Source organism: Trachinotus anak, unplaced genomic scaffold (genome assembly GCF_046630095.1).
Source record: "Trachinotus anak isolate AG129_WGS33_773 ecotype Australia unplaced genomic scaffold, CSIRO_AGI_Tana_v1 ptg000015l, whole genome shotgun sequence".
NCBI lineage: Eukaryota > Metazoa > Chordata > Actinopteri > Carangiformes > Carangidae > Trachinotus > Trachinotus anak.
This window is the reverse complement of record NW_027273866.1, coordinates 9,803,974-9,831,216: the sequence shown is the minus strand read 5'-3', so window position 1 is coordinate 9,831,216 and position 27,243 is coordinate 9,803,974. Positions and strand designations below refer to the sequence as shown.

Genomic DNA, 27,243 nt, shown 5'->3' with positions numbered 1-27,243 from the left:
ATATGTTATTATGTAACCTGAGAGAGGAGAATTACTGTTTTTTTTTCAATACCAGGTGTCAATTAACTTTATAAAGATGTCTTCAGATAGATTCGGATAAGGAATCACCTGCGGTCAAAGATACCCCAGGATTACCATAGGCCCAGACATGACATGTTAGATGAGATCTGGAAGCATCAACCTGGCATAAAGGGTTCAGTTACCTTCTATAATTTCTCACATAGAGGGCTGTCCGCTCTTTGTGAGAGATGTAAACAGGAAGTAGGTAAACTCACTCACCAGCTTTGGTCCTGCCCAAAACTTGAAACCCTTCTGGTTACTTATTTTTGATTACCTGTCAAAAGCCTTTAAAAATCTATCTAATCTCTACTCCCTCCCTTCTCTATGAGAAATTATCTGTTGTTCTGCGGAAACAAGCCCTAAGCTCCATATATGAGTCAAAGCGCTGGCAAATGTGCTTCACCTTGAAAGACTTGGATATACACTCAACAAGGGAAAATGTTTTACACAAAATTTGGCAACCCCTTCTTGACAGATGGAAGGCAACTGGGGGGAGGCAGGACCTCCACCCCATGCACCTGAGATGGTGTCACTTGCACACTTTCTTGTATTCTGATAAATATGCTGTCTATGGAACCCCACTGGTGTGTGTGTGTGTGTGTTTGTTTTGTTATATATATATATATATATATATATATATATATATATATATATGGGATATTTTGAGGTTTCAACGTGTTTTAGTCCTCCAGGGAAGAAACACACCGGACATGGCTTTAAGGGAACGTCCCTTCTCTTTATCATGTTGAAGCATTCTAAAACAATGGAAGCTGTTTTTTGTACATTTACATATATAAAAACAAAATTTTAAAACTTTATTAAGATGTTTCCCCCTGACAACAAATCCTGCTATATTTTCCTAAATGGTGGAGCATGCTACACTGATCATCCTGCCTTAATGGACTAGCCTGACTTTTTCTGAAGTCAGAGACTGCAGAGACTTTTTAAACTTGCCAGGAACATGACAGATTTGAGGATACTGAAAGCTCTCATTTATCTGACTTGGCACTTGCCTAAACCTAAATTTAATGGTGTTATATTGTCAATGCAAGTTTTTCACCCTCGCACAAACAATTCTGCAATCATACAACCATCTTCAGTTGTCTGATGTTGAAACACGTGTAGTAAACATTTTTTCCTAACTATCCCATGTGACATGAATGCAGCATAATGGCCAAGCTCCATTACAGATTTCAGGCTGTAGGGCACTTTGGATTACAGCCGCCAACAAAACTGCCTGTGAAGTAGTAGATACGGGCCCTTCCTGAGTGTGCACAAACTGCTGCTGATCCACACATTTGACACAGTAAACAAACTGTTGACCTAGTTATGTAAATGGCTTCTGAAGCAGCTTAGAACTGTTTCTGCTACTCAAACATGATGACAGCAGCAGATACAACAGACAAGGTGACAATAATTTGTTTTCTCTGCCCTCCTCACAGAAGTCTCCAGCCAAAAAGCTGAGCCACGCAATCAGTAAATCTCTAGGCTGCGTCCCCATCGGAGAGCCTCCGCATCCTGTGTTCCCCGAGCAGGCTGAGAGACCACAGGAACTCACCCATACTGTGTAAGTGCCATTCCCAAGACATTAGTTACCACTCGTTGTGTCATTAATGAGGGATACCCGACCGATTTGTTGATTAACAGCGCAGCAAGGCCCAGTGTGCTGATGATCTATGGCCTGTTCTCATCATGTAACAGCCTCCATCTTTTCCATTTCGCTCCCTCTGCATGACTGATCGAGTGCCAGCTAAGATGTCAAGCCCCTGATTATTTGCTAACGTGGAAATGCTGATATACTACGCAGTCTCAGAGGCTGCCGCCGTTAACAGCACTGTCGTTCTCATCAGTCTGTTGGCAATGAAACGGGGACGATGGTATAAATCTCACACTCTGGGCTTTGAAGCTCCTCAAAGTCATTATAGGAAATGCATTATATTCTGCTGCTGTCTTAAACCCTGCACATTCATTTACATTTCAGTTGAAAAATGGAACGATTTCCATAATCAATTCCACCACAGAGATGCATCCGCAGTAGTCCACATCGCAAAGGCCACTTCATATTTTTCTCATCATTGTTGCACTGAAACTCTGACGCTTTTGACCTCCGCCAAGACACAGTCTGATGATGTTTCAGATTAAAAAAGTGATCTATGATTTCAGTTGTTCATTGTGTTAAAGGGACTACAGGAAATCTCTCAACTTTCTCACTGGAGCTTTCAACATTTCTCATGGCACATTTCATAACAAAATCCTGTTCCATAGCCAGTCACGACCATAAATCTAAGCTGTCCGTATATGCTTTTGCTGCTGGCAAGTGTCAGTGAGTAATTGATCATAAGCTACATCACAGGGGGAGAAAGTAGCTCAGTGAATGCCAAGAAAAATAAATGCAACGTAAATACATCAGCATGATTTCCTGTTTCACTGCGTGATAGATACCATCATCTTTGAATCAGTGTTCACATCCAGGCTCAGCCCACTGGCGGGAAGATTTTTCTGCATTGTGCCCAAACTTATGCATTTAAGATGAAGTTTACATTTGCATAAATTTGCAATTAATCACAACGTAGAGAATCAACTGTCGACCAGGATGTTTTTTCCCCAACTGAGAGATGAAGTGATTGGATTAGCCCGCATAGTATAGGCTATGTAGCATGAAATTACATCACACGAGCAGATTAATATTGATTAAAATAAAATTTGTGCCTAAAACCATTTTGGATTATGTCTCTCCAGTGCCCTAAGCAAGCAGTAATCCGTGTTGTTTTTTTCTTTTTTTCTTTTTTTATTTTACAATGTTGATTATTTCAGAGGATAGAGGCCCCAAGAATATTGACTTAGGTCCATTTGGGGCTCTTGGTTATATTGGATTTTGTAGCACAAAGGCCTTTCATTGTAATTCTTTTTCTCTGAATGATTTTTCCATGAAGGGTCCTGTTTGAGTATTTTTTTCTGTTAAAAGATATATAAGTTATTTTTTTAAGTCATTTGCAGCGGTGAAAGTGACTATGTACTTTTATTCAAGTACATATTTGAGATACTTGCACTTTAGTTGAGTATTTCCATTGTATGGTACTTGATATTTCTTTATTACATTTCAGATTGTTCTTTTGACTCCACTACAATTATCCTGCCAGGTATAAGTACTAGTTACTTTTCAAATTAAGATTTTACATAAAAAAAGGATATATAATATGATATATTATCAAATAGGAAATCAGTGGTTCCCAACCATTTTGGCTTGTGACAATTTACAAAAATGCCCCATGACATGTTTCATACGTCTATGGGTTGTTAACACTTTTACCAAAGAGACATTCTCCTTTAAATTTCTAAGATGGTTTCATTAAAATAACATTTATTGGCTCGAATAGGTCACATGAGCCAATATTAAACAAAGCAAAGATTGCAGAAGAGTACAAAAAGCTGTTACTCTTACTTCAGCAAGTATTATTTAACAGACAATATATTTCTCTGTGGTACCTCTACAATGGACGTTTTGGGTAGAGCTTCCAGGAATTTCTTGTCGTCATGTTCTCCTTTAAGACTTTAATGGACAAAGTGCATTGTCATGCTCTCGAAATGGCATTTCAAGGTTGGTGGCACTGTGTGTGTGTGTGTGTTCACTGACTTTTAGGATAATGGATGTGACTGTTGACCCTTGAGAGTTGTTTGTAGGTCTTTCTGTCTCTATTGTAATGTTTGATGCAGGAAAGGTATCTACCAAAAGTCTTGGTCTTTGATGATGGAGGGGAAAAAAAGGCTATTTGTGGTTCCAAATGCATTCATGCTTTTATTTGTGTGTGGTGATTAAGTCGCGCCTCTCATCAACCGTGCAGTGAAAAGATGTTTTTAACCTGACAGCACCTGAAAATAGGTATTCTTCAGCGAGTGCCATTCTCAGTTTTGGTTCCATATTTAACTGTGCATGTCTTCAAAATGACAAACAGGTATTTTTTAAGAATATGCATATCTGCAGCAAAATACACACACAGGGGAAAAGGTACAGACCGGAGTATAACACATAATATGAGATTATAACATTTAAAGGATGAGAGAATTGATACTATGCTTTGCTAAGTTTGAAGCTTCAGCCAACAGCTGGTTAGCCTAGCCTAGCATAAAGACTTGAAACAGGGGGAAACTGTTAGCCTGACTCTGTCAAAAAGCAACAAAATCCACCTACAGGTACCTGTAATGCTAACTCCTAACTCCTGTCTCCAGCGGTGGAAAGTAACACCAGTGTTAACTCCTCTCTCTGTCTTTAGTTGGCTTGTTAACCAGCTAGCTCTCGTCGTGTCCTCACTTTCTGATGATGGCCGAAGCCCTTGTCAAGCAACAATCACCACCTCCTGGTGAGAAAGCACGTTTACAAGCATGAATATGAATATCCCCTTGAAATGTTATATATATGGATAATTAAACAACTAATTATCCATACAAAACCAAAGTGTTTTACAGCTGCTATGGGCTCGACCTTTTCCGCCAAGTAACAGTCAAGCATATAACTCTCTCTACATTTACAATATGTGGTTGATACCACATAGCTAGGAGGCTAGGAAGCTGTTTTTAGGCTTTATGCTCAGACATGCTAACTGGCTGCTGGCTGTAGCTTCATACTTATTTGATATAAGAGAGTGGCATTGTCCTTGTCCTCTAACTCTCAGCAAGAAAGCAAGCGCTTCCCAAAAAGAAACAAAAAACTTCTATATTCTCTAGATCCAACTGTAAATCTTCTGCACTCTTTGTAGCCATGAGTCATGAGGTAGAGGAACCCAGTAATGGAATAATTGTTAACTGTGGATTTAAGAGAAATTATAGGTAAATACTGTAATTATCTGCCTACTGTTCTCATGTTGATTTGCCTGGTGGCTACAGAAGTCTTCCCTCAAACGGGATCTCTCGGATAATTAGTCACAGGACAACGGCCAAACCTCCAATTTTATTCTACTTTGACTCTGTTTAATTGATGATACTTAACACAGAGACATGTATTGTTAGTATTCTGAGCCAGTTCAGCCAGTTGCCAATCCTGATTAATGCTGTCTGCGAAGAGGTGTTATTTCATCCATCAGCGTGGTCTCTCAGGTGTGTGTGTGTATGTATGTGTGAGGGCTGACTAAGTGCCCGTGAGTGACTAATAATGGCAGAATCAGGGTAGAGCTTCAGGTTTGATCAGAACTCCCAAATCGAACGGACATGAGTCTCCCAGTTGTCCAACCCCTCACGTCGTCTTCAGACAAAGTGCAGCTATTCTGATGCTGTTTTGAAATATTTACCGGCATCTGAGAGCAAAGACTAACAGCGAACTGAGCTGTGAATTTTTCCCCTCCACTCAAACTGTCAGCGAGATTCTTGTGGATTTGTGTTTTTGAGAGGAGTTATGGGTTTGGGATGCACCGTCTGTCTCAGGAACTTTAAATCTATGATACGGCTTCTTACCTTCAGACTTAGCACCGCTTCTTCCAAAAGACTTAAAGCAGGGAAATAGTCTAAAAGTCGGGAAAAAATAGGCATCTCACCTTACTTTGCATTAATGTGGAACACGCACTTGGGCGTCAGACTTTCAGTGGCATGTTTAATATTTAGCAACCAATTTTCCACCCTCTATATAATCCCCAGAAATCCCTTAACATTTTAAAATGCCCTCCACTGTTTTACATCTCTTTTATTCTCCGGGTCAATGCAAATTCCATCAGTGTCATCAAAATGGGAGAGGGCAGGCATGTAATTCACTTTTCTGTGAGCGTGATCCATCGAGTTTTTATGGCCAAGGTACTGACAGCCTCGCGGGGAAATAGGACCGCCGTTGCCAGCAGGAGAGGATGCTTCATGTTTGGGTATTATTTTTAGCTGGCTGAGGGCGATTGAAGGCAGCCACGCATCCGTCGTTGTCAGAAATAAGGTGAATGTGTGTGTGTGTGTGTATGAAACACCACCAGACTTAATTTTCCCCCTGAACCTCTGCCAGCTGCCAAGTGCAAGGAAAGGGTGTTACATTGTCATTCGCTGCACACAGGTAGAACGAGGCATAGCGCATTGCAGACTTTGATCTCATACTTCCTAAATGTTATGTCGACTCACTCCCATTTGACCTCTGGGACACCGGCTGGATGTCTTGTGTGTGGACTGTGTGTCCTCAACCAACATCTCTTCGGTCAGTGAACCAGAGGGCTGCAGATACTGATGCGAATGAGTGAGAAAGTATCCACATTTTTTAGAGGGAAATGAAATACAGCTACTCAGAGGCTTTTACGTAAGAAGAAGCTCTTTTTTTTTTTTTTTTTTTTATTGCACCCTACTGCGTAAAAGGACTGATGATTATTTATAGAAGCTGTGAAGAGCTTTGACTTATGTGACTCGCTGAAGGTAATGGGGGAAGAGTTAAGACACAGTATGGAAATGGAGTTATAGACTCTAGAGGCTGATTTATTGCAAATTTTTCTCCTGAAGGGATGAGAGTAGATTTGTGCTTTTTTTTTTTTTTTTTCCTTTAGAGGTTGCAATTGAGGCATTTTGAGCAAATGTCTTTTCCCTAATTTCCAGTGAGTGTGTTAGAGAGAGGTGAAAGGACAGACTCAGAGCAGAGAGCTCCAGAGAGGAGAGAGAGAGTGTGTGTGAGACAGAGAGAGAGAGAGAGAGAGAAAATTTATGTCGTCATAGAGTCACGTGACCGCCGAGTTTCCTTGGAGACAGCAGCAGTGTAGTACATTGAGATGCTCGCCTGCTCAGTTGAGGGCAGGTTAGGCATCTGGCAACAGCAGCAGTTGGATGTATTTTGCCAGCCAGGCAGGTGCTTTCTCTCCACACAGAGGTAAGTGTGACGGCTCGGGTCTCGCTGTCTGTCTGGAGCTCGCCTTCAGGGTGGATTACTGTAACATAATGAGGGTTGAACTGAGAGGCAAACATTTTTCACATGGCATTAGGATTTTACTTACTTCTCAGCCTCTGAAGGAGACCACAGGGCAACATGTGCAGCTTTGAGTGGTGACAGTTGCTTTTCTCTTTTCTTGTTATTGTCTTATTGCCCGAAACACGAGAATTAGCAGGAATATGTTTGTGCAAATTGCCTCGGAAACTAAAAATTAGGGCTGATGAATTACACATGTAGGGCTGTCCGTGGTTTTCTCTTGAATCTGTTAGGCTAGTCCTGAGGGATATTTAAATGAAGCATGTCTTTAAAAAAGAACAGGTTAACCCGCTTCAGCATCCACGTTAATTCAGGGAATATGTACTTTAGTTTGTGAACAAATAACTGCAAATTATTTGAGAACAATTAGCGATGCAAAAATCAGTTTTCTGTTTTGTTTTTAGTGGCACAGTGATATTCAGAAAAGATTATGTGTGCTGCACCGTAGAAAAAGAAAGGCTCTCAGTGCTTCATGCTGATAACAGTATTCTGCACAATGTGGATATAAATAGTTTGATTTGGCAAAAAAAAAAAAAAAAAAAATGCTGATTGGACAAATAAGCATTATAAGCTGTTCAGTGCTTTGGCTTTTATGTGATAATGAGAGCTTTAAATAAAGCAGCCAGTTCCAATATGAATCAGGGCTGATGATTACAGGGAGACACTATGTGCAGATCGGGGAAATGCAACTACAGAGACATGGAAATCAAGTGCCATCGTGAGTGGCTGCTATTTTCTGTGCTGGGTGAAGTGTGAAGCTGGAGAGCACCTGAGATGTGCAGGGAGATATTTTGATCCGGTAATGAGACTTTGAGGTCTAGGCTGCGATGAGCCCGTCGGAGGCCACTGATTCAGCCGCCAGATGGACCTCATCGTTTTGTTTACTCTCACAAATTACCTCCCACAATGTCACCTTTCCTGGTTTTTCACAGACTTCCAGTTTAATTAGATTTCTTGTCTGCTGTTGTTGTTTTTGCTCATGTTAATTAGGTTTAAGCTAATAGCCTGAAAACATCTGAATTGCCGTTCCCCCAGAAAAGTCAATTATTTTGCAAGAATTTGAAGTGAACCCGTGTACAACGTGTTGCCTGCTCTGTGCACCACACTCAGTAGTTTGTTATGATCTCTACCTGCCTCCCCTCCCACCCTCCTTTGTAAAGTTGGATGAAATTGAAGTCAGGATCGCTGATCTATGAATATTAATAAAATGCAAATACCCTCTCCCTCATTCCCTGGTGACAAGCACCACAGGCCTCTGCAGTGTAGCATTAAAGACCTCTAATCTTGTCTTTTAGTCAGCCGAAACCAGTGGCCAACAACATGAACGACACAATGCTCATGTCCTCCGGGGCACCTACTCCTACCAAAAGGTAAGCACCCCCCCCCCCCCCTTCCCAGGCATGATGTCTTTTTAAAGATATTTATTCCACAGAATTAGGTTAACGTTTGTCATGATTACCCCTAAAATGTCAGTTTAAGCTGCACGCACAAACAAAATAAGTCCCTTTAATCACACAGAACTGCACTCAGAATAGGTGACATATTCTCTCTCATCAGTGGCAATAACAAGAATAGCGCAGCAAATCAGACTACAGATGTTATTTGTTCCCTCACACTTGACACACATTTTTGCATCTGAGCAGCATGCCCTTGTGAGTGTATTTTTAGAGGAAAATTTGTTACGCTGTCATGAAGGGTATGTGAGCACTCCTACTTAAAGGGCTGATTTGACAAATAGATTATGATAGAATTGGAGCCTTATCGTGTAAGCAGATAGCAGGCGAGGGCCCCGTGAAAGCAGCCTAATTGTCCTCTCATTCGAGAACCCACTCAGTTAAAGGCCACCTCTATTATTATTTACTCAGAGTGGTAATGAAGCATTGTGATTATGAATTCGACAATGGAGAGCACTCTGAGGGGAGCTGTAATGTATCTGCACTCTGTGCTGCAGGCCTGTGCTGGGTGAATTTTGTCTTTTGTGTACAGTATCTCTCTCTCACATCGTCCAACCAATTTGTGTTTGCAAGACGGGCCTGCTCGGGGACTCAGGGCTTCCCACAACACATTAGAGGGGAAGAGACATCACTGTCCGCTGTACAGAAATAATAGAGGTGTGACCAGCCACGACGTTTAAGATCGGGTCTTTGTTTGAAATCAGAACAAAGGGCTTTCCGCAGACGATTCAGAAAGACCTCGAATGGCTGTTTTTCCCACTTGTGCTCCTCTGGGCAGGGTTATCATACAGTACACCAAGGACCCAGGCAGCCGAAGGGCAGCATGCACACTGCAAAAAATGTCCATTGCAGCAAGAATGAAGCTTAAAATGAGTAGTTTTAATCAAAGGGTTGAGGTCATGCCATTATTCCCTTACGTCACGCTCGAAATCGACATTACGTTTTGAAGAAAGTGTAATCATCTAACGATGCTAGAAGATGTCCTTTCTGCATTTAGAAAAATGAGATGCTAACAATCAATAGTAGATTAAGTTTCTTGTGGAGATGAGCATTTTGTGCAGTGCAGCATTGTCTCCAAGGGCTGACAGTGTCAAGATTAGAGCGGGTTTGAGGGAAGCTGACAGGATAGGGACACCCGAGGCGGTAAACGATGCCTCGCCGCCAGACCCGTGGAGGTCAGTGGAAGACATCACGTGTTGCAGCATGTACAAGTGGAAGGCGACGCTCTCCTGAGGTTTGTTTCGCTGTGGCAGTAATGAAGAAGCCTGATAACCTTTGTCTTGACATTTTGCTCTGTGAGTCAGAGCTGCTTTGGGAAGATGTCATGCACCGAGGATGCTGTTGCCTATGGGGTGGGGTGGGGGGGGGGGGGGGGGGGGTGGGGGGGGGGGGTACAAAGCTGCCATATTTAGGGCAGAAATTGCGCATTAAGCCATCGTGATGCTTCAAAATAGGTTGTGTTGAGCGTCAGTGTGGATACCTGTAGATAAGGTGTTGAATGAGGAGTGAAGAAACGGAAACAGGACAGACGGCCGGTTGCCACCAGGCTCTCTGAGTGTCACATTTGGCTTGTGAATATTAATCTATTGTTATAATCACCCTGCACTGGCCTGCCTGCGATGCAACTGCTGAATAATGCAAAGCTCCTTGTGGCTCTGCCTCATTTCAAGAGCCTCAAACTGAAAAGCAGCGCCAGTGCTGTCTTTGTTTGTTCACTCTTTCAAATTCCACTTTTTTTTTTTTTTTTTTATAAGAGAAGGAATCACAAAACACATTCATGACTGTGCAGAGTTGAAACTGAATGCGCTGTTTGAAAGACAGTGTGTGTTGTGCGTCCAGCCTCCATCACAGTCTGCGCTCTGATACTGTCTGCTCTGCTGACATGGCATCTGTTCCCTCCCACCTCGCTCTCGTTCATAGACAATCGCTTACCGCTAGCCTGCCCCCCCGTCCCCGAGGGTCAACCAGCATCGCGGTATTTATTACCTGTTAGTCATGCAGACCCACGGCAGCAGAGGATCAAATTTAATAATGAAAAAAGAAAATGCTATCTTGAGCTTGATGAGACAGAGAGGTTGGTTTTCAGCAGCAGAATGTAACTGGTAGTTGAGACACAGAATTTTGTGTCTGTGTTTAATGTGGATCTGTCACATTAAGGGCGATGTATGTGATAAGGTCACTTTCAGGGCTGATACAGATCTGGCAAATTGTATCTGTGGATCTCTAACCTATAGAAAGTCTGTTCTTTTGTTTTGTTTTTAAGTTACAAGATTTAAAAGGGAGGTTGTTTTTTTTTTTTTAAGTTAAAGGTCCCATATTATACACTTTTCCGGTGTTTTATTTTGAAGTGCTGATATCCGTAAGAAGATATAATTGTGGTTTTTAAGAACCAAAAACCATCTCAGTGTAGTTTTACATCTCCTCTCTCAGGCTTCTCTCTGGAGCTCTAGTAACAACAGGTCCGTGAGCCAATCGGAAGAGAGGCTTTGTGTTTTTGAGTGGTTTAATACGAATATAGCAGATTGCAGATAAACACTAAGAGAGAAAGGAAATCCTGCAAGGCTGGATGATGGGTCCAGGTGGGCCAGGCTTAGTGCATAGCTGAGAGCACTCGTTGCTTTGTTGTGACAGCACAAAGTTACGGAAATCCTGACGGCAGCTCTGAATACAGGCTGTGTGCATTTTATATACATACATACTTATATACATACTAATACTGAACCTAGACCTGCTCTATAGTGAAAAAAGACATGGAAATCTCACTTCATACTATATGGGAGGTTTAAAGTAAGCTGCAGTCAGAGACAAGATGCTTCACCTCTCCTGATGATCTCTGGCCTCACAAAGTTTTGACCTTTAGTTTAAGTCATAGATTCAGTCAGAAAACCGTGTTTGAGAGCGTTGTGTACTCATTTCTAACAAAGATGTCTGAGATATTGTGTTTGAGAAAAACAAAACACTTCACATGTGCAACTAAAAAAGAGGAAATACCTGGGAAAGATGCCAGTTCAGGAGGGCTTCAGGGCAGTTCATACATCTTTGTCTAAAACCTGGCACAGATCATCAGGTATTGCCAGGAGCAGCATCTAGACTCATAGCCTGGAGATGCAGACATGCAGTCCAACTCCAGGAGACCGTGTAGGGTCACAGCTTCTCCTGAGCCAACCCGAGCAGCTCCCTGGTGTCTGTTAATGTATTACTTTAATCCTGCAAGAAACCTCAGGCTCCGTCTATGCTTCAGCCTGAGGAAGAGGCTGTAAATTATTTAGAAAGTGTTCCCTTTAAGAAGATTTTTTTTTTGACATCCTCCTCAAAACAAGCGCTAAGACAGTTTGTGGATTGATTTCACTTTTTTTGCTGGTGCGGATCAATTAAGTTGATGTCAGGTGACATTATATTTATATCATAAAAGGTTGGATGATCTGCAGAGTTTTTTTAGAAACCATCACTGAAATAAGAAAACTCTTGAAACAAGCGAGGAAGGAGTCGGGGCAGCTAAAATTATTTCATCACACCGGTCGCATTTTTCATTTTTGATCTTGCTTTGAGAAAGATAAGGTTTCAATACAAATGTTGATTAAAAGGCTGCTTTGCTGTGTTTTCTGGGCCTGGGTAGTGAACCCTGCGGGGACCGTGGTTGTGTTTCAAGCCAGATTGTGTTTAACGATCTTAATCATTGCTCTCTCTCCAGTCAGGGATTTAGATAGCACCCAGCATCATTTCAGCCCTCCTTCCCTCCTCATTTCAGGCTGCCGTGCCTTTCGGGACAGCCTATGTTCTGTCATCTGTCCACGCCATATGCCACGCCCATGATCATTTAAAGTCTCATGCCGTATTTGACATTTCCAGTCAGCGATGAAATGGCCACGACGGGCGTTGGCACTGTCACAAATGCATTTGGCACGCTGCATTCTCTCTTAACCATCTCCGTTCATTGTTATGACCAATTACCTCAGACTGTCTGTCAACACCGGACTCAAAGCCAAGTGTCATAATATTAAGGTCACCTCAATTATAAAGTTTTGTTTAATGCAAATTCTTTTACATAATCTGTCTGTCTGTACAAACTTTTCCCTCTACTTACATAAGAGCTTTTGACATTAGAGTCAGTATTGCTGTACATGTGTGTGTCTGTGTGTGTGTGGGTGATGTATCTCTCTGTCTCTGACTTCGGGCAGTGTCTTGGAGAGTCCCAGCCGGCTAGATGAAGAGCACCGCCTCATCGCTCGCTACGCTGCCCGCCTGGCAGCTGAGGCGGGCAACTCCACAGTGAGTGTCTCGCAGAACGCCCTGTGGTGGTCTTCAGTCAACCTGCATTTCACGTTCGATGCTTTGACAAGTTATTGTTATGCATTTCATTTGTGGCTGGAGAACTTGAGCGTTGAAGCCGCAGTTTAGAGACAACTCACACTTACAAGTCAAATTGTGCAGAAATAACAGGGAATGGGAAAGAAGAGGCAACTTATTTTCCAGCAATTGAACTTGTTGGACCGTTTTTCTTGAAACACCATGACATAAAAAACACCTGTCATCTGCTTTAAAATTGTAATCATTAAGATTTCAGCCCTGGTTGATTTCTGTGGTCAACACAGGAACAGAAAATACAGTGTAATACAACAGCAGACACTCTTTAAGCAGCTGCTTTATCATAAATACAACAGAGGAGCAGGTTGGCCAATAATATCTGAGTCTGATTTCATGCTGCAGATGACATGAGTAACAGGACACACACAGTAAAAGGAGTTGGTTTTCTTGCTGAGGAGTTGGATGTGCGCAGCCTGTCGCATCAACAGCTTCTCCTTCTCGTTCCATTACTCACTTGCAAAAAATTAAAAACTAATCTGCTGTCAAAAAATGTCCAAAATAACCGTCCACAGTGACAAATAACGAAGCAGCTGCAGCAGGAGATGTTGGCTGCATTAAACACTTAGGCTGATGTTTGAGATTAAATTACACTGTGTTACATGCATGGATTGTTTTCCTGTGAATTCCCTATGCATAGGTAGGCAGTCTGGCTACAGTGTGTGCATGGCGCACTCTGCCACTACTAATAAAATACTATACAGGGAAATAATAACTGAATGTAAATACGTTAAATCCAACCTCAAACTAAAATCTGATTGATTGATTTCACAAAAATCCTAAGGACTGGAACTTTAGAACTTTTTAATTTGGCCTCAGATTTTCAGTATTTCTCTGAAACAGTAAATATTTGTGACTAAATAAGCATGAAAGTTTAAAAAAAGCTTATAAACCTTTTTTTTATTGACATAAAAATTTTCTAAGGCAGAAAGTATTAATGTTGGGTTACTTTGGGTTAGGGTTTAATTGGATTTCTACTTGGCAGTCTGACTAATGTTGAAGGATAAAGAAAGCTGTGGTGACCTAAAATGGATCTTTGTTTATGCAGAGACATAATCAGTCTCCAGCAGAGCGTCATTACGGCTCGCTGTGGTCAGAAGGTAGCTGTTGGTCTTTCACTATTGTTTGCACACCGTTGTTAATGCCACTCTATGGTAATTTTGTTTTTCAGCAACAATGTCCTCCAACAGATCTGAGTTTCAACTTCGACGCCAATAAGCAGCAGAGACAGCTGATTGCAGAGCTGGAGAACAAAAATAGGTACCTTTCATCATTTAAATGTCATTTATTCATTAAAAACCAATCATAATTTTGTACTGATTAGTTGGCTGGCTGGCTGGCAGTGGTGTGACTGAGGATATTCACTTAAGTACTGCGCTAAAGCCACAACTATTACAGTGGCTACTTAATATTTCTACTGCATGTCAGAGATTTGTACTTCTGTCTGACAGCTGTAGTTCCTTTGCAGATTCTTCACGTTAACATGTTAAAGTATGATGCATTATTACAGATGTAACAACCAAGCACAATGTAGAATAGTTAAAGAAACGGTCTGACATTTTGGGAAATACACTGATTTGCTTCATACAAGCCTACAGCGTGCAGTCTGTTAGCTTAGCTTAGCATAAAGACTGGAAAAAGGGGGAAACAGCTAGCCTGGCTCTGACCAACAGTATTTGCCAGTACCTCTAAGGCTCACTTATTGAAACTGTGTCACATTCACATGCCAGACTGTTTCTCGGCTGGTAGGTAACTTCCGCAGGTCTTGTCGTTGTCATGAGGTTGTCAGGCAACCAGTGGAATGGAGACTGAAAAAGCATATTTCCCCAAATGTTGAACTTTTCCTTTAAGATTAGTTTCAGCTCAGTTTGCTTCCTGTATGTTGATGCATCAATAATAATGATGATGTAATTGTTTAATTTGTTTAATAAAAACACAGATTTTCTGCATGAATAGTACTTCTACTTTTAATATTTAGAGTATATTTTGGAGATAACGCTTCTGTACTTTAACTTGAGTAAAATGTTGAACGCAGGACTTGAATGAGCTGCTTGTAACTGAGTATTTTCACATATCTGTGTCACTACTTCACCTGCTAATTAAAGATCTCAGTATGACTGGTTAAGTGAACTGGTTGTCTGACTTATTCAGGGAGATCCTCCAGGAGATCCAGAGGCTGCGGCTGGAGCATGAACAGGCCTCTCAGCCGACCCCGGAAAAAGCCCAGCAGAACCCCACACTTCTGACTGAACTGCGGCTCCTCAGGTATCAACCCCCCCCCCCCCCCCCCCCCCCCCCCCCCTCACTGCACCACTCACAAGTGCATCTTCTTCAAGACATAGTGATATATATTAAGGCAATCGGGTAGTAAAACCATTGCAGGGCTGGTGTATTTATGTTAGCTGAACTCATTCTTCAAGTTGAAATAATGTCTTCCTAATTCAGGAGGCTGTTTTTGAATTAGCAGTGTGGGCATTTATCATGCTGGCAGGACGCTGAGACCCTTGGGTTCATTTCTTGGAAGAGACTCACCCTGTGAGGACGTGTTACACCGCTTGTTGCCCTGAATGACTCCTTGTTTGTCTTGTCTGCTCTAAATAATGAATCAGCAGTAAGGTTTAAGGTCAACAGCTCTGACAAAGCTAAAATCTTATATTTAGCTGATTGTTTATATCATAAATTACAGGCTATCCCTCAATATATAGTTATAGCAGATGTAACTGAATATTTTTCTCAATGTTTACATCCTTACATTGGCTCTTTGGCTTGTAAAAGAATTGTTGTAGGTAAAGAAAACTAATTATATGTACAAGTGGAGAAGCAGAGAAATTCCACAGTAAAATTAATTGGTTTATATCACTGGAGGACACAATTGTTCCAGTTATTATTTCTCCCAGTTTTAATTGAAACATGTTTGGAAGCGTTATTCAGCTTACTGAGCCTGTTTGTGATTCAGGCTTTAGACCAGGATATTATCAAGTGGTAACTCCTTTATCACAGACTGTGGCGTGTGTTTGGAGCCGGGCTGGACAGCTCTGATATCGCTTTTATTCAGCCCGGAGACACAGAGCACAGCACAGATGTTTACAGTCTGCAGATGTTTGTGAGGTCCTGATAGGACAACTTCAGCCAGACAGATGATTGCTACAGTTGATCAAGGCAGTTTTTCAGAATGCAGTTACACACCGTGGACACCAGGGGGTGATAATAGGACAGAATCGTCAGACGGCCACATGTTCTCAAACTCAGATGACCTGGGGGCAGGTTTTTCTTTCCTAGAGGGGCCAGTTCAACATCAATGGAAAACAAAATACTTTTTTTCCCCCAGCAATTAATTTAAATTTAATACAATTTGAAACCGGACAAGTATTCTTTCCCTCTCCACTCAACTCTACCTCTATTACCCTCTGTACATGCTTACTTATTGTGTATGTAAGTAACAAAAATAAGATCAATCTTTTATGTTCATTTAGAGACATTTGGGTGCCAGGTACACCACAGTATATCAGAGTAAATCCATTATATTGGTTCTTTCAGCCACTTGCTTAATGTTAAATGTGGAAAAGAAGCCAATTTTTATGGTCTAATATTGCAGGAAAAATTAAGTGATAACTGTAAAATAAAAGGCTGGAGAGAAATCACAGTGGGGGGGAAAAACAGTGTCGAGGGAGGCAATGACAGATTAATGACAGTGACTGTGTTTGTGGCAGTGCCATGGGTGCAGTTATAAATTCTAGCGGAATATTTTAATACCAGAGCGGAGCCTCAGGAGCTCAGTGCAGTGCAGAGGCATGATGCAAACGATGCAAATGCCACATGACTCGCACGTACATCTGCGCATTCCACACATACATGTGCATGTGAAAGCATCTGCAAACATGTGTCTCCAAACTGTTCACTTAAAAGGAACAGATTCACCAAAGGCAACAAAGTTTTGTTTTTTTTTGGAACACCTGCTTCGTGTTTTATTACTGTAAAATCCAAGTCGCACTTCTGCCTTTTGTTTTTTTAATGCTAATCCCTAAACTCTTTCCTTCTGCTACAGACACAGGAAGGACGAGCTGGAGAGGCGCATGTCAGCCCTGCAGGAGAGCAGACGGGAGCTGATGGTGCAGCTGGAGGGGCTCATGAGGCTGCTGAAGGTAAGACGATCACCTGATCACCTGAAAAGGCCTCTGAGTCTGTATTAACCTCCCAAACTACACATGCATACACAGTAAATGTAGCTCTGCTGTTCTTCTTTAGCACGTCACAGCTTTTGTCAGTGTTAATATTTCTTACACAGTGTGGATTTTAAAGCTTGCTGGCATGTTTGATGAGATGAGATGCTGACATGTTAAATTCTTGAAGACCACGACACTGCAGCAGTCTTAAGTTATGTTAATGTGCCGTATGGTGCATGCAGATATCCCTTTCTTCTTCTCCTTTCACTGCTTTAATTCTGTTGCTCTCACTCTTCTCGCTCTCTCTCTCTCTCTGCTTACCTTTGCTGGCTGATAGGATGAGGAGCAGAAGCAGGCTGTAAGTTGCCCTTAATTCAGTTTGCCGGGCTCAATACCTGGCTCAAGCCACAGCACTTAGTTTAATGCTTCTATACACCCTCCTTCACACAGATGTGATTGAAGTTTTTATAATAGATTTTAAGAAGGATGTTAGGAAAGATGATAGGATTCCACTATCTAACTGGGTTACGCTGATCTAGTCCGCCTATGCAGGCTACTGCATCACTACCGTGCGAAACTCAAACCACGGAATGAGACACAATCTTTAAAACTAGGCTTCTCATGTCCTCGGTCCAAACAAGTGGAGAGAACTGTGTTTTTCTTAGCCCAAATGTCAGGGACCTGTTCCTTTCATCGGCACTAACAACCTCCCTTCTAATGTGACTGCAGTCTGGCTGGCCATCTGCTGCCTGGCTCCGAGCCATCGACCAGGGCCTGCACAAGTCCCAGAGACACACAGTGATCCTTTCTCTGTGAGATATAGCTCCCGACTCAGCACAGGCCCCAGTCACTCACCCACACATGGTTCCCATTACCCCTCGATGCAGTAAAGGTGTACTATAGAGACGCAGAGTATAGCCAGCCAGTATTGGATTACCAGATTTTCTTGCCTTCGCACCATTGTTTTTGTTTGTTCTCCCTAAAAGGATTAAGATCTTTGGGTCACATCTGTGTGTGTGTTTGTTTTAATAAAGTCACCTTTAAAAGGAAAAAGGTCATTTCTTCCTAAAGCTTCAATCTGTGACTGCACTGCAGCATCTTCCACTGAAGCGCAGTCATTCCAGACCTGGATTTGTTGATGAGGAGATTAATTGGGTTTAAGTTGTTTTCTGTTTTCCTTTCCATCAGAACCCCAGATTCACTAAAGTTTTTCAATTGGAAGACTATCCAGTATGTATGAAAGAAAAACAAAGATATTCTGTTATTTAACTTTGCACCAGTGAGGATAGGTTTAAAAACACTGGTCGACTCGTGTCTTTGTGCTTGTAACAATCAAACACATATGAATAATGTTTATGTCTGATACTGTTGACGGAAATTAAGGTTGTGCCTAATTCATAAACATATTTGAAGACCATCTACCCCAAATTATTGTGAGAACTTTTAAAAAGTCATGAAAACAGGCATGTAACCTGTATTTTGAGCTGAAAGATTAAACAGGTCAATAAACAAAAAAAGAAGCAAACAGAACTATTTTCAGAATGATTTTCCATGTAAATGTCAAAGACTAAAGTAAATATCACATTTTGAAGATTAAACAACTTGCTGATGATGCTGTAACTCTCGTGGGTGTATTTTTTATCTTACAGTCCCAGTCTGGAGGCTCCCCTCATTCTTCCCCCAGTCACGGTGCAGGCTGCTCCATGCCCATGCCCATACGCTCCACCTCGGCTGGGTCCACCCCAACTCACACGCCGCAGGACTGCCTGGCGGGGGTGGGGGGGGACGTGCTGGAGGCCTTTGCTCAGGGTGAGTCTGAACCAGCACCTGAAAAAAAAAAACAGCATTCATTACAAACTCATGCAAAATGTACGACACACTGATTAATTAATGTTGGTGTGGAAAAAAACTTGGGACATTTCGGAATAGTAATCAGTGAACACGAGCTTCATCTGCCTTTGCCTGTTTAAACCATATGGTTGCACTGAAAAACCAGGAACTGTGTGTGTTTTTAATTTGGATTTGAAATGTCTCTGTTTCCCAGGTGTACCTAGAAATCTTCGGAATGATCTATTAGTTGCTGCTGATTCAATCACAAACACCATGTCGTCTCTGGTGAAAGAGCTCCACTCGGGTTAGTCTACAACACATGTTTCATGATACAAGTCTATTTTACCATCTGGGTTACGTTTCCTGGGTTTGAGTCTTTATTAAAGGCTTTATCTTTCTCTTAATTTTAATCATTCTTACATCTGCTTCTGATATGATCCCCTCTGGATTTTTGAGTTTTGACAACACGACCAAAAACATTGTCACTGAAATCCGGGCTTTTATTTTTAAAGTAGATGACGGGGGAGAGGACGAGGAGACCAACATGAGGAACGGCGGGGACAGAGGTGAGTCTAGGTTCTTGCTAATAACAGTAGCGTCCTAGCTGAGTCTTTCAAAGGCAGTAATACTATATAAAGCACATGCAGTGAGCCACTCAAAAACAGAATGTGTGGTTGACAAAGCATAAACATACAATATTTCCTTTCTTTTTTTTTCAGCTGAAGCAGAATGAAGAACAAAAAGTAGAAACTATAATTAATTAATGTTATGTGAAGCACATTTAACTTAACTACAGTATTGTTGTCTCGAGATAATGAGATATCGTAGCTATAGAAACAAGCTGCCTTGAGAACATTTATTTTCTACAACTAGAGAACTGATATCGACTGCATTGTTTTTTTGGGCTGTAGCAAAAATATTTACCAGCCAATAATATACTTGTTTGGCTCTTTACAATGTTCTGCTGCTGCAACCCTGCGTCCAAAAGTAGCGAAGCAATTAGGCACGTTGCCACAGAGTCATTTATACTTTTTTTTTTATTAATTCAGCCAGGCTGCGCAGGCTGTCAGCAACACTAAATTTGCTCCTCTGTGTGTGTGTGTGTGTGTGTGTGTGTGTCCAGGCACAGTGAGAGTACAGAAGCACTGAGGGAAAGATAACACCATCCCATCCTGTAAGGACATACAGTCATCAGCTGGAAAGAATCAGTAACAACAACAACAACAACAACAACAACAACAACAACAACAACCCTGGCATTAGCACGTAGAGTAATGCATGCTGTAATCTAACAGGATTTCACTATGTGAAAAAATTGTTTCTTCACACCTTGCAGGTAGCAAGATGTGTCTAATTAGCGAGTGTGTTTGTTGTCCTGTAAACAAAAACTGCTGTAATTACCCAATGATTTCCCTCATGACTGCTAAGGAATGGCTTGCTGTGCTTTGTCCCCCAACTGTTCCACTGCAGCAGGTCATTCTGTATATAAGATACTGTAAACACATGACCTTGGGACATGGAGATGACCTCCTGTCAACACATGTTCCCTGTCATTGCTTTTGTATGATTAGCGCTAGTATTTCTTTCTTTCTTTCTTTTTTTAATTATTATTATAATTATTATTTTTGCATGAAGTTGCACTCATGTCTGGATTTAGGTACTGTACCATGCTATGCCAGCTCTTTGTGGGTTTATGATGACAGCTGGGGTGTCAGAAGTGTCCTGCCTCAGAATTCACGCTGAGAGTGTTTACTGCACATCCCCATTCTGGAGCTGCAGTCTGAGGTCAGCCAGGACATGATGCAGTCTCAGTTAAAGGAACAGTTCAACACGTTGGGAAATAGATCATTCGCTTTAGATGAGGGCATCAACGCCATTCCCATGTCTGGCCATTAAATATTGAGCTGGTGCAAGGACGCGGTTAGCTTTACTTAGCGTAAAGACTGGAAACTGGCCTGGCTCTGTCAGGAGGTAGAAAGAGACTTCCCAGAGGCTTCAGCAGAATGCAATGAGCCTTTTAAAAAAATAATTTTATGAAATCTTGTAGGTAAAAAAAAAAATTTTTTTAATCAATATAAGGCTATATTGAGCTGTCAGTTAGCTTAGCTTAGCACAAAGACTGGATACTTGACTTGACAGCTGGCGTGGTTCTGTCCAAAGACAATAAAATCCACCTACCAGCACCAGTGAAGCTCAATAATAGACACATTATATATTTGGGGGGCTGTGCTGGACTATTTCTTGGCCAGGCACAGTGACTTTGTTGTCACTGGGAGGCAGGCAACATAACCTCCCCGGAAACCACAAATTGTCGTTACTACGCTTCATTTTTTGAACGAGATAAAACAAACGAGATATGGCCAGCCCCTGCCTTCAGTCTTTATGCTAAGCTAACTGGCTGCAGGCCGTTGTCTCATGATGGCCTTACAGACATGAGAGTGGTAATGATCTTATCTAACTCTCAACAGATGCCAGGACACCAAGGAAATTTATGGTAATGTTACTTCTACTCTTGTGTCCATTCTTGCAGTATGAAGATGCAAATAAACAGCCGATCTCCATTCTGACCTTAACCAGGAAATCATGAGCTGCTCTCCAGAATACTGCGTGCATGTACACACACTCAGCGAGTCTCCTACTGTACTGCTGCTGCTACTGTGCTCCCAGCGAGCCACCCTTGCAAATAAGAGGGCTGTGCGGTTAAGAGAGGGGCTACTCCAAACACAATAACGAGCCGAGTCTCATTGTTTCCTCCCGATGGAAACTTAACTGAACCACCTGAAGGGCATTGTAACACTCAACGCAGCACGGTGCCTCCTTCCAAAATACACTGACTAGTTCGTAGCCTCAGTATTTTATTGTTTCAAGTGTAGGGAAGCACCTCAGGATGTTTAATAGTAATGATAATAATAGGCATTGCGTTTCAGTTGTGAGTTACAAAATGAACACTTACACAGTATGTGAGGATGTAAGGTAGTTGTAAGCAAGTAGGAAATGCTTTGATAGCTTTATTTAGTTCATAAAGGAATATCGAAAATGTTTATGTGCAATGACGGTAGGTGCTCAGGGACTGCAGAGCTCTTCTAGGTGAAATGTGATCGTGATGTCCTTTAATTACAAGAATAGTCAATAATGATTTAAAATGAAGGGTTTCATTCTAAAACTATGTGGGATGAATTCATCCTCAAAACTGCTTGTCAGACCTTGTCCTAAGATTTTATTTTATTTCACTTTCATTTCACCAGTCAGTTTGTCTCCTTTTGGAATGAAACTCTTTTAGAGGAAACTACAGCAAGTGGCTAAATGCTGGGTAAAGAATGTGGATTATAAGAAGGGGAGAGGTTTTTCTGAAGTGCTATTTGGTGAAGCATGTTGTTGGTTATTGTTTGTCTGTGTGTGAATTTGTGTCTTTCATGGAAAAGCAAAGCGATCTGTGTCAGCGGAGGTAGCTGTGAAGGTTTATTTTGAGTCAGACAGAGAGGTCCAAGTTACCTTTACATTCCTGTCCTCTGGTTCAATGTTTATTGTCCTTCAGGGTAGCCATTCATCTCCAACTAAAAATGAGCTACGTCTGGTTTTTAGTAAACGCAATGTGATGAAGGCCTGGGAGCAGTTTCAGATGGACGTAATAGGTTAAGTCTGACTGAACGAGACCACAGAAAGTGTGAGCTTTTTGTTTATAGAGATTTGTACAGTAAGCCCATCCTATAAGCTAAGTATTAAGGTTTCAACAACCTCTTACACTGTGTCAAGAAAAAGAACAAAAAGAGGCTCCTCTGTTATTGTCGTTCTAAATGTGATGTTTTCATTCAGCTCTCTGTTCTGCTGTATGTCACCATAATTGTTCTTATTCTGGTTTAGTGGAGTGTAGTCACTGTAATGAGTTTGTCACAACGCAGAGTCACGTGCACACTCACACTTGCATAATTGCCCAAACACAGCCCAGGTCCAGAAATTACTAAAATGCAAAAGTAAAAATTTAAGGAGTTACTGTCTTCCCCTTGCTTCCGGCCACACATTTGAATGCAAAACATTCTCTCTTTTTGATTCTTTCAGTTTGTGCCTGTAGCTGTTCTGTAAAGTGCTGTATAAAGTAACCATTCAGCAAATAAGATGATCTATCAGCCTTTATGTCTGCGTTTTGGTCTGTGACTTTGTAGAGATTTTATTCATTTATTTAAAGTGTTCTGCAGGAAAATGATGCTCAGCCTTTACATTTGTGCCAAACTGTTTGCAGACATTGTGTGTCATACAAATTACAGGTATATATCACAGTATATCTGCGTTAGTATGTTGTTGTTGCCCATAGTTTATTCACAGAATGCCTGGAGATGTTCACATTTAATGGTTTCCACAGCTGGAAACAGCTGGAAAAACCTCACATTTAATAGTTAATAAAGATGGAAGACACATTCCAGATCTACTGATAGATAGTCACTGATGTCATTTAAACCAATGCGGAGGCAATACTGTATATACCCTGTCAGACCAGACTCGGGGTAATATATATAAGCCAGTCATACAGAGGTGCATACATTGTGATCCTTTTATTGTTTGCAGAGAGACAATGTTCAAAGAGGACAACCTCGACGACGGCGCTCCCCTGATGTTATTTATCTATGTATGTGTTCTGTAAGGTTCTGCTTCTGGTACATATTTGTTTCTCATGTTGATTTTACAAAACATAGTTTTATGTCACAAAGCCACTGTCTTTTGTAAATAAATCAAATGTGAGATATATTAAAAAGATTTAAAATATGTCTTTGATTTGTCATGTCATTATTGCCATTGTGTTTTTGTTTTTATTAATCGTCACCAAACACTTACTCAAGGGCTGTACTTAAGTATATTTTTGAGACGCTTGTATTTTACTTGACTATTTCCCTTTTCTACGACTTAACCTCAACTCACTACATGTCAGCAAGAAAGAGTGTACTTTCATTTTTCTGACAGCTGAAGTTACTACTTTCTTTGCAAATTCAAAACTTCTGTCAGAACATGTTCAAGTTTTAAAACATGATGCTTCCTTACATAATAAACTACACAATAACATAAAATAATTAAAATGACCTCCACCTCAACCAGCTGCAACATAAAAATACCGCTTACACATAAATACATCAATAATAATATACTAGTATAATGACAATATAATATGATCATTCTGTATTGTGAGTACATTCACTTTTGATACTTAAGTATACATGTAAGTGCACTTATATTATACTACTATTTCACCATAGACCACTTACACTTGAGTTATAGATTTCGACCCACTTCCATCATTGTCATTCATAAAGTCACTTCAGAGAATGTGACACTTAGTTCATTCATATCTAATGGACAGAAAATGTTTTAGTTATTGTTAAAACATGGAAACATAAGCACCTTATTTTGACATTAGGATCAATACTTTACGAATCGCAGTTTGTGAAGCCACAATCACACTCATCACATCTCGTTGAGTGAGTACAGTGAGTTGTGCCTCCCCAAACCATTTTATTTTACATTTGTTTGGCATCAGGTTACATTCACAGTAATCATGCTGATATTGAACATGGACATGTTTCCTTCATTAGTTAGTATTTCATGAGACTTAAGTCAAACAAGGCTTTGACTTACCTATTACCCTCATAACTGTGTAATAATTAAAAAGTAAAACTAGCAATTAAAGTTAGAAACTATCTATAGTTAATGTTAACAGTGGCTTTTGTGCAATATAATATACTGTAATGGTGGAATATAACTATGAACACTTACTAAAATACATGTTTTTAAGTACAATTTTGAGGATCCTGTACTTAAGCTAAGGATTTTTCATTTTACACCACACTGTACTTAGACTTAACTACATTTCAACAGGAAATACTTTACTTCTTTACATTAATGTGGCTTTGCAAATTTAGATTTTATATCTATACATAATTCTATAACACTCCATTCTGCTGCATAATGACTACTTTTTCTTTTGATTCTTAATTTCTGTACTTTTACTTGAGTATTTTTTTTACTCAGGTAGTGATATTTTGACTCAAGTAAAGTAATGTAAAGTAGAAGACATCTTCCTCACTGAGGTATTGTATGTTCATCCTTTTTTGTTCAATATCTGTCCAAACATATAAATGTTTCTTTCATGTCTCTTTGTCATGTCAGACATCTCACTGTGCTCACCGTCCTCATCTGTACCTCACTTTCTGACCTCAGGTCATGGGAAAATAAAAAGAGCCACATTACTTTGTTATTTTAAATGTCTTCACCCTCACACAAAGTTAAAGTGGATTGTTTACAGTGGTAAATTTAAAACCCCTGCGAATGATTTGCTCAGTCCCACACAATGTTCCTATTTATCATCTTCTTACAAACACAAGACAGAGAAACACTTCCTCCCAATAGTTCAACCGATAACAATGCCCTTTCCTGTTTCACTCACAAATCTGATCCAAAAACAAACTGACCTCCCCCCCCCCTGTTGTTTCAGGCACAGACAGTGGAGGAAGACTATACAGGTGAGACAAGTTCAAGTAATTCTGACCTAGCAGCATCCTCCTCTGTGTTCTGGGAGGAGACAGCGAGCTCCCAGCGGCCGGCAGCACACTGTTCCTGTCTGTAGGTCATGAGGCATCGTCTTGCCTCCGCTGCAGCTGCTGCCCTCGGATGAACCGCACGGTGCCATCGATTCTGTGAGAAAGAGGAGATGCTTCTGCTTCCAGATCAGTGAGCCTCGTTCGACCCCATGCGCACACATTTCCTCTCTCCCTCTTTGCCCCTAGATGCCCTAAACCTGCCCCACTGGAAACTGATCTGTGAGCCTTTAGCCCTCTTGCATTTGGCAACCTGTAACGTTTAGCTCACTGTGTCTCCGTCTAGTGGGCGTGCATGGGATAGATAAATGTTGGTTTCGGAGGTTTGGCTGCTGAGGGGTTAATGGAATGAAAGTGATATGAGATTTGATATCTTTTTCTAGCTGCACTCTAGGAAATGAACTGGAGATGTGGAGCCAGATGAAGGATTCTCCTCAGAGGATAAAATCTATGAGGCTGCACTCTCACATCCGTTTTGACATACATATAGATTGAGGACCAAATAAGAGATTAGTCTAATGCACCAAGCACTGTGACTGGTCTGATTCTAATATTGCTATCAGCCCAGTGTCAGTATGTTGTTGTCATTCAGCAGCAATTGTGCAAAACTCACCACCATGGCAGCGTAAGCATCCTTCACTTTTATGTGTTTTCCAGCAGCTGCGTCATTGCCTTTTCTTATTCAGTGAGTATTACAATAGTTCAGCAGATCCCAAGTTCAAAAAGTTTAAAAACTGGGGGAACTAGTTGAAGCCAAGTTGACTTTGGCTGAAGAAACATTATCGAGAACATGAACTGCAGGTTTGTTTTCTTTCTTTCTAGTTTCTGTTATGCAAATGAAAAGTGCAAGATGACCAAACTTCTAGTGTTCTTACGCACAAGAGACAAGACTCTCCTTCTCCTGTGCTATTACAGTTCTGATATGACTAATGTGTTTGCCTGATGAGTGTTGTCATCTTTTTAAAAAAACTTCCTGTCAGAAATTGTCCACGGTGTGCATCACATTACATTACGTTGTTTTCTGAAAATCCTGCAAGCGTAAATCTTGACAGCAACAATGTGTTTTTCTTTGTTTGTGTTCGTTTAATCAGATGAATCAGTTTTGTCAAACTTTCTCACTGCGGACTTTTTTTCTGACTGGTGGTTTCAGGAGACGCGCAGGTGGAACCAATAACATTAATGACGGCTCTGCCTCGGCAATTAATGCAAGGCAACGCAGCAATTAAATATGTTATTAGTAACACCTGTGTTTGACAAGTCAAAATGTCTGCTGCAGTGAAAAAGATCAATTCAACCTGGGACTGTATTTATCCCTGACCAGACTATCAAGTAGAAGAATAATATAGACTTAAAGAAATTACATACATTCATTTACAGAGTTCTAGTAATGACAAAGAAACATCAAATTGTAGGCTGATGTCACCGCTGCACTTGTACTGGAGCGGAGCGGCTATATGGTGTAATGGATGAGGTTTGTAAAAATGCATTGTGCAAAGTGTGCCAATGTCAGCAGCAACCGCTGTATATAAAGCACTGACCACATTACCACAGTGTAGCATCTGTACCTACACAAACATAAAGAGGCTGCAATGAGTTTGAACTGTGCACAGCTAGCTTCACATAAACCACAGCATGGTATGAATGCGTGCGGAAGGTGAGACATTCAGAGATTCACACATAGATATGTAAATATAGACTGTAGTATACGCTGGAGAATAACTATAGAAGGCATATGTTTCACTTCACTAGGCCCCAAAACTCGCTTGAGGCATAGAGTAATTGCATGGCTGCTTAGGGCCCCACAACCACCAGGGGGCCCCTAAATGAAGCAAATTAAAATGGTTCCTGTGTTCATCTAAAGAACATTAATTTCGGTTTGT

At 41.0% G+C, this 27,243-nt stretch overlaps 1 protein-coding gene across 8 annotated transcripts in view; it reads left to right on the top strand.

The window, feature by feature from the left end:
• Window positions 1-23,540, top strand: part of dtnbb (dystrobrevin, beta b) — a 33,959-nt gene extending 10,419 nt beyond the window's left edge. For 2 of the 8 annotated variants that reach the window (XM_071498365.1, XM_071498364.1), the window contains exons 10-20: window positions 1,503-1,627; window positions 8,269-8,343; window positions 12,606-12,696; window positions 13,961-14,049; window positions 14,941-15,054; window positions 16,835-16,931; window positions 17,290-17,310; window positions 18,602-18,761; window positions 18,997-19,086; window positions 19,295-19,348; window positions 19,906-23,540. In XM_071498365.1, coding sequence (XP_071354466.1) covers window positions 1,503-1,627; window positions 8,269-8,343; window positions 12,606-12,696; window positions 13,961-14,049; window positions 14,941-15,054; window positions 16,835-16,931; window positions 17,290-17,310; window positions 18,602-18,761; window positions 18,997-19,086; window positions 19,295-19,348; window positions 19,906-19,931 — 942 coding nt within the window. In that variant the 3' untranslated portion in view covers window positions 19,932-23,540. Of the gene's footprint in view, window positions 1-1,502; window positions 1,628-8,268; window positions 8,344-12,605; window positions 12,697-13,960; window positions 14,050-14,940; window positions 15,055-16,834; window positions 16,932-17,289; window positions 17,311-18,601; window positions 18,762-18,996; window positions 19,092-19,294; window positions 19,349-19,905 lie in introns of those variants that run through there. The other 6 variants (XR_011693666.1, XM_071498367.1, XM_071498369.1 and 3 more) reach the window with 6 other exon arrangements.
• The last annotated feature ends 3,703 nt before the right edge of the window (window positions 23,541-27,243 follow it).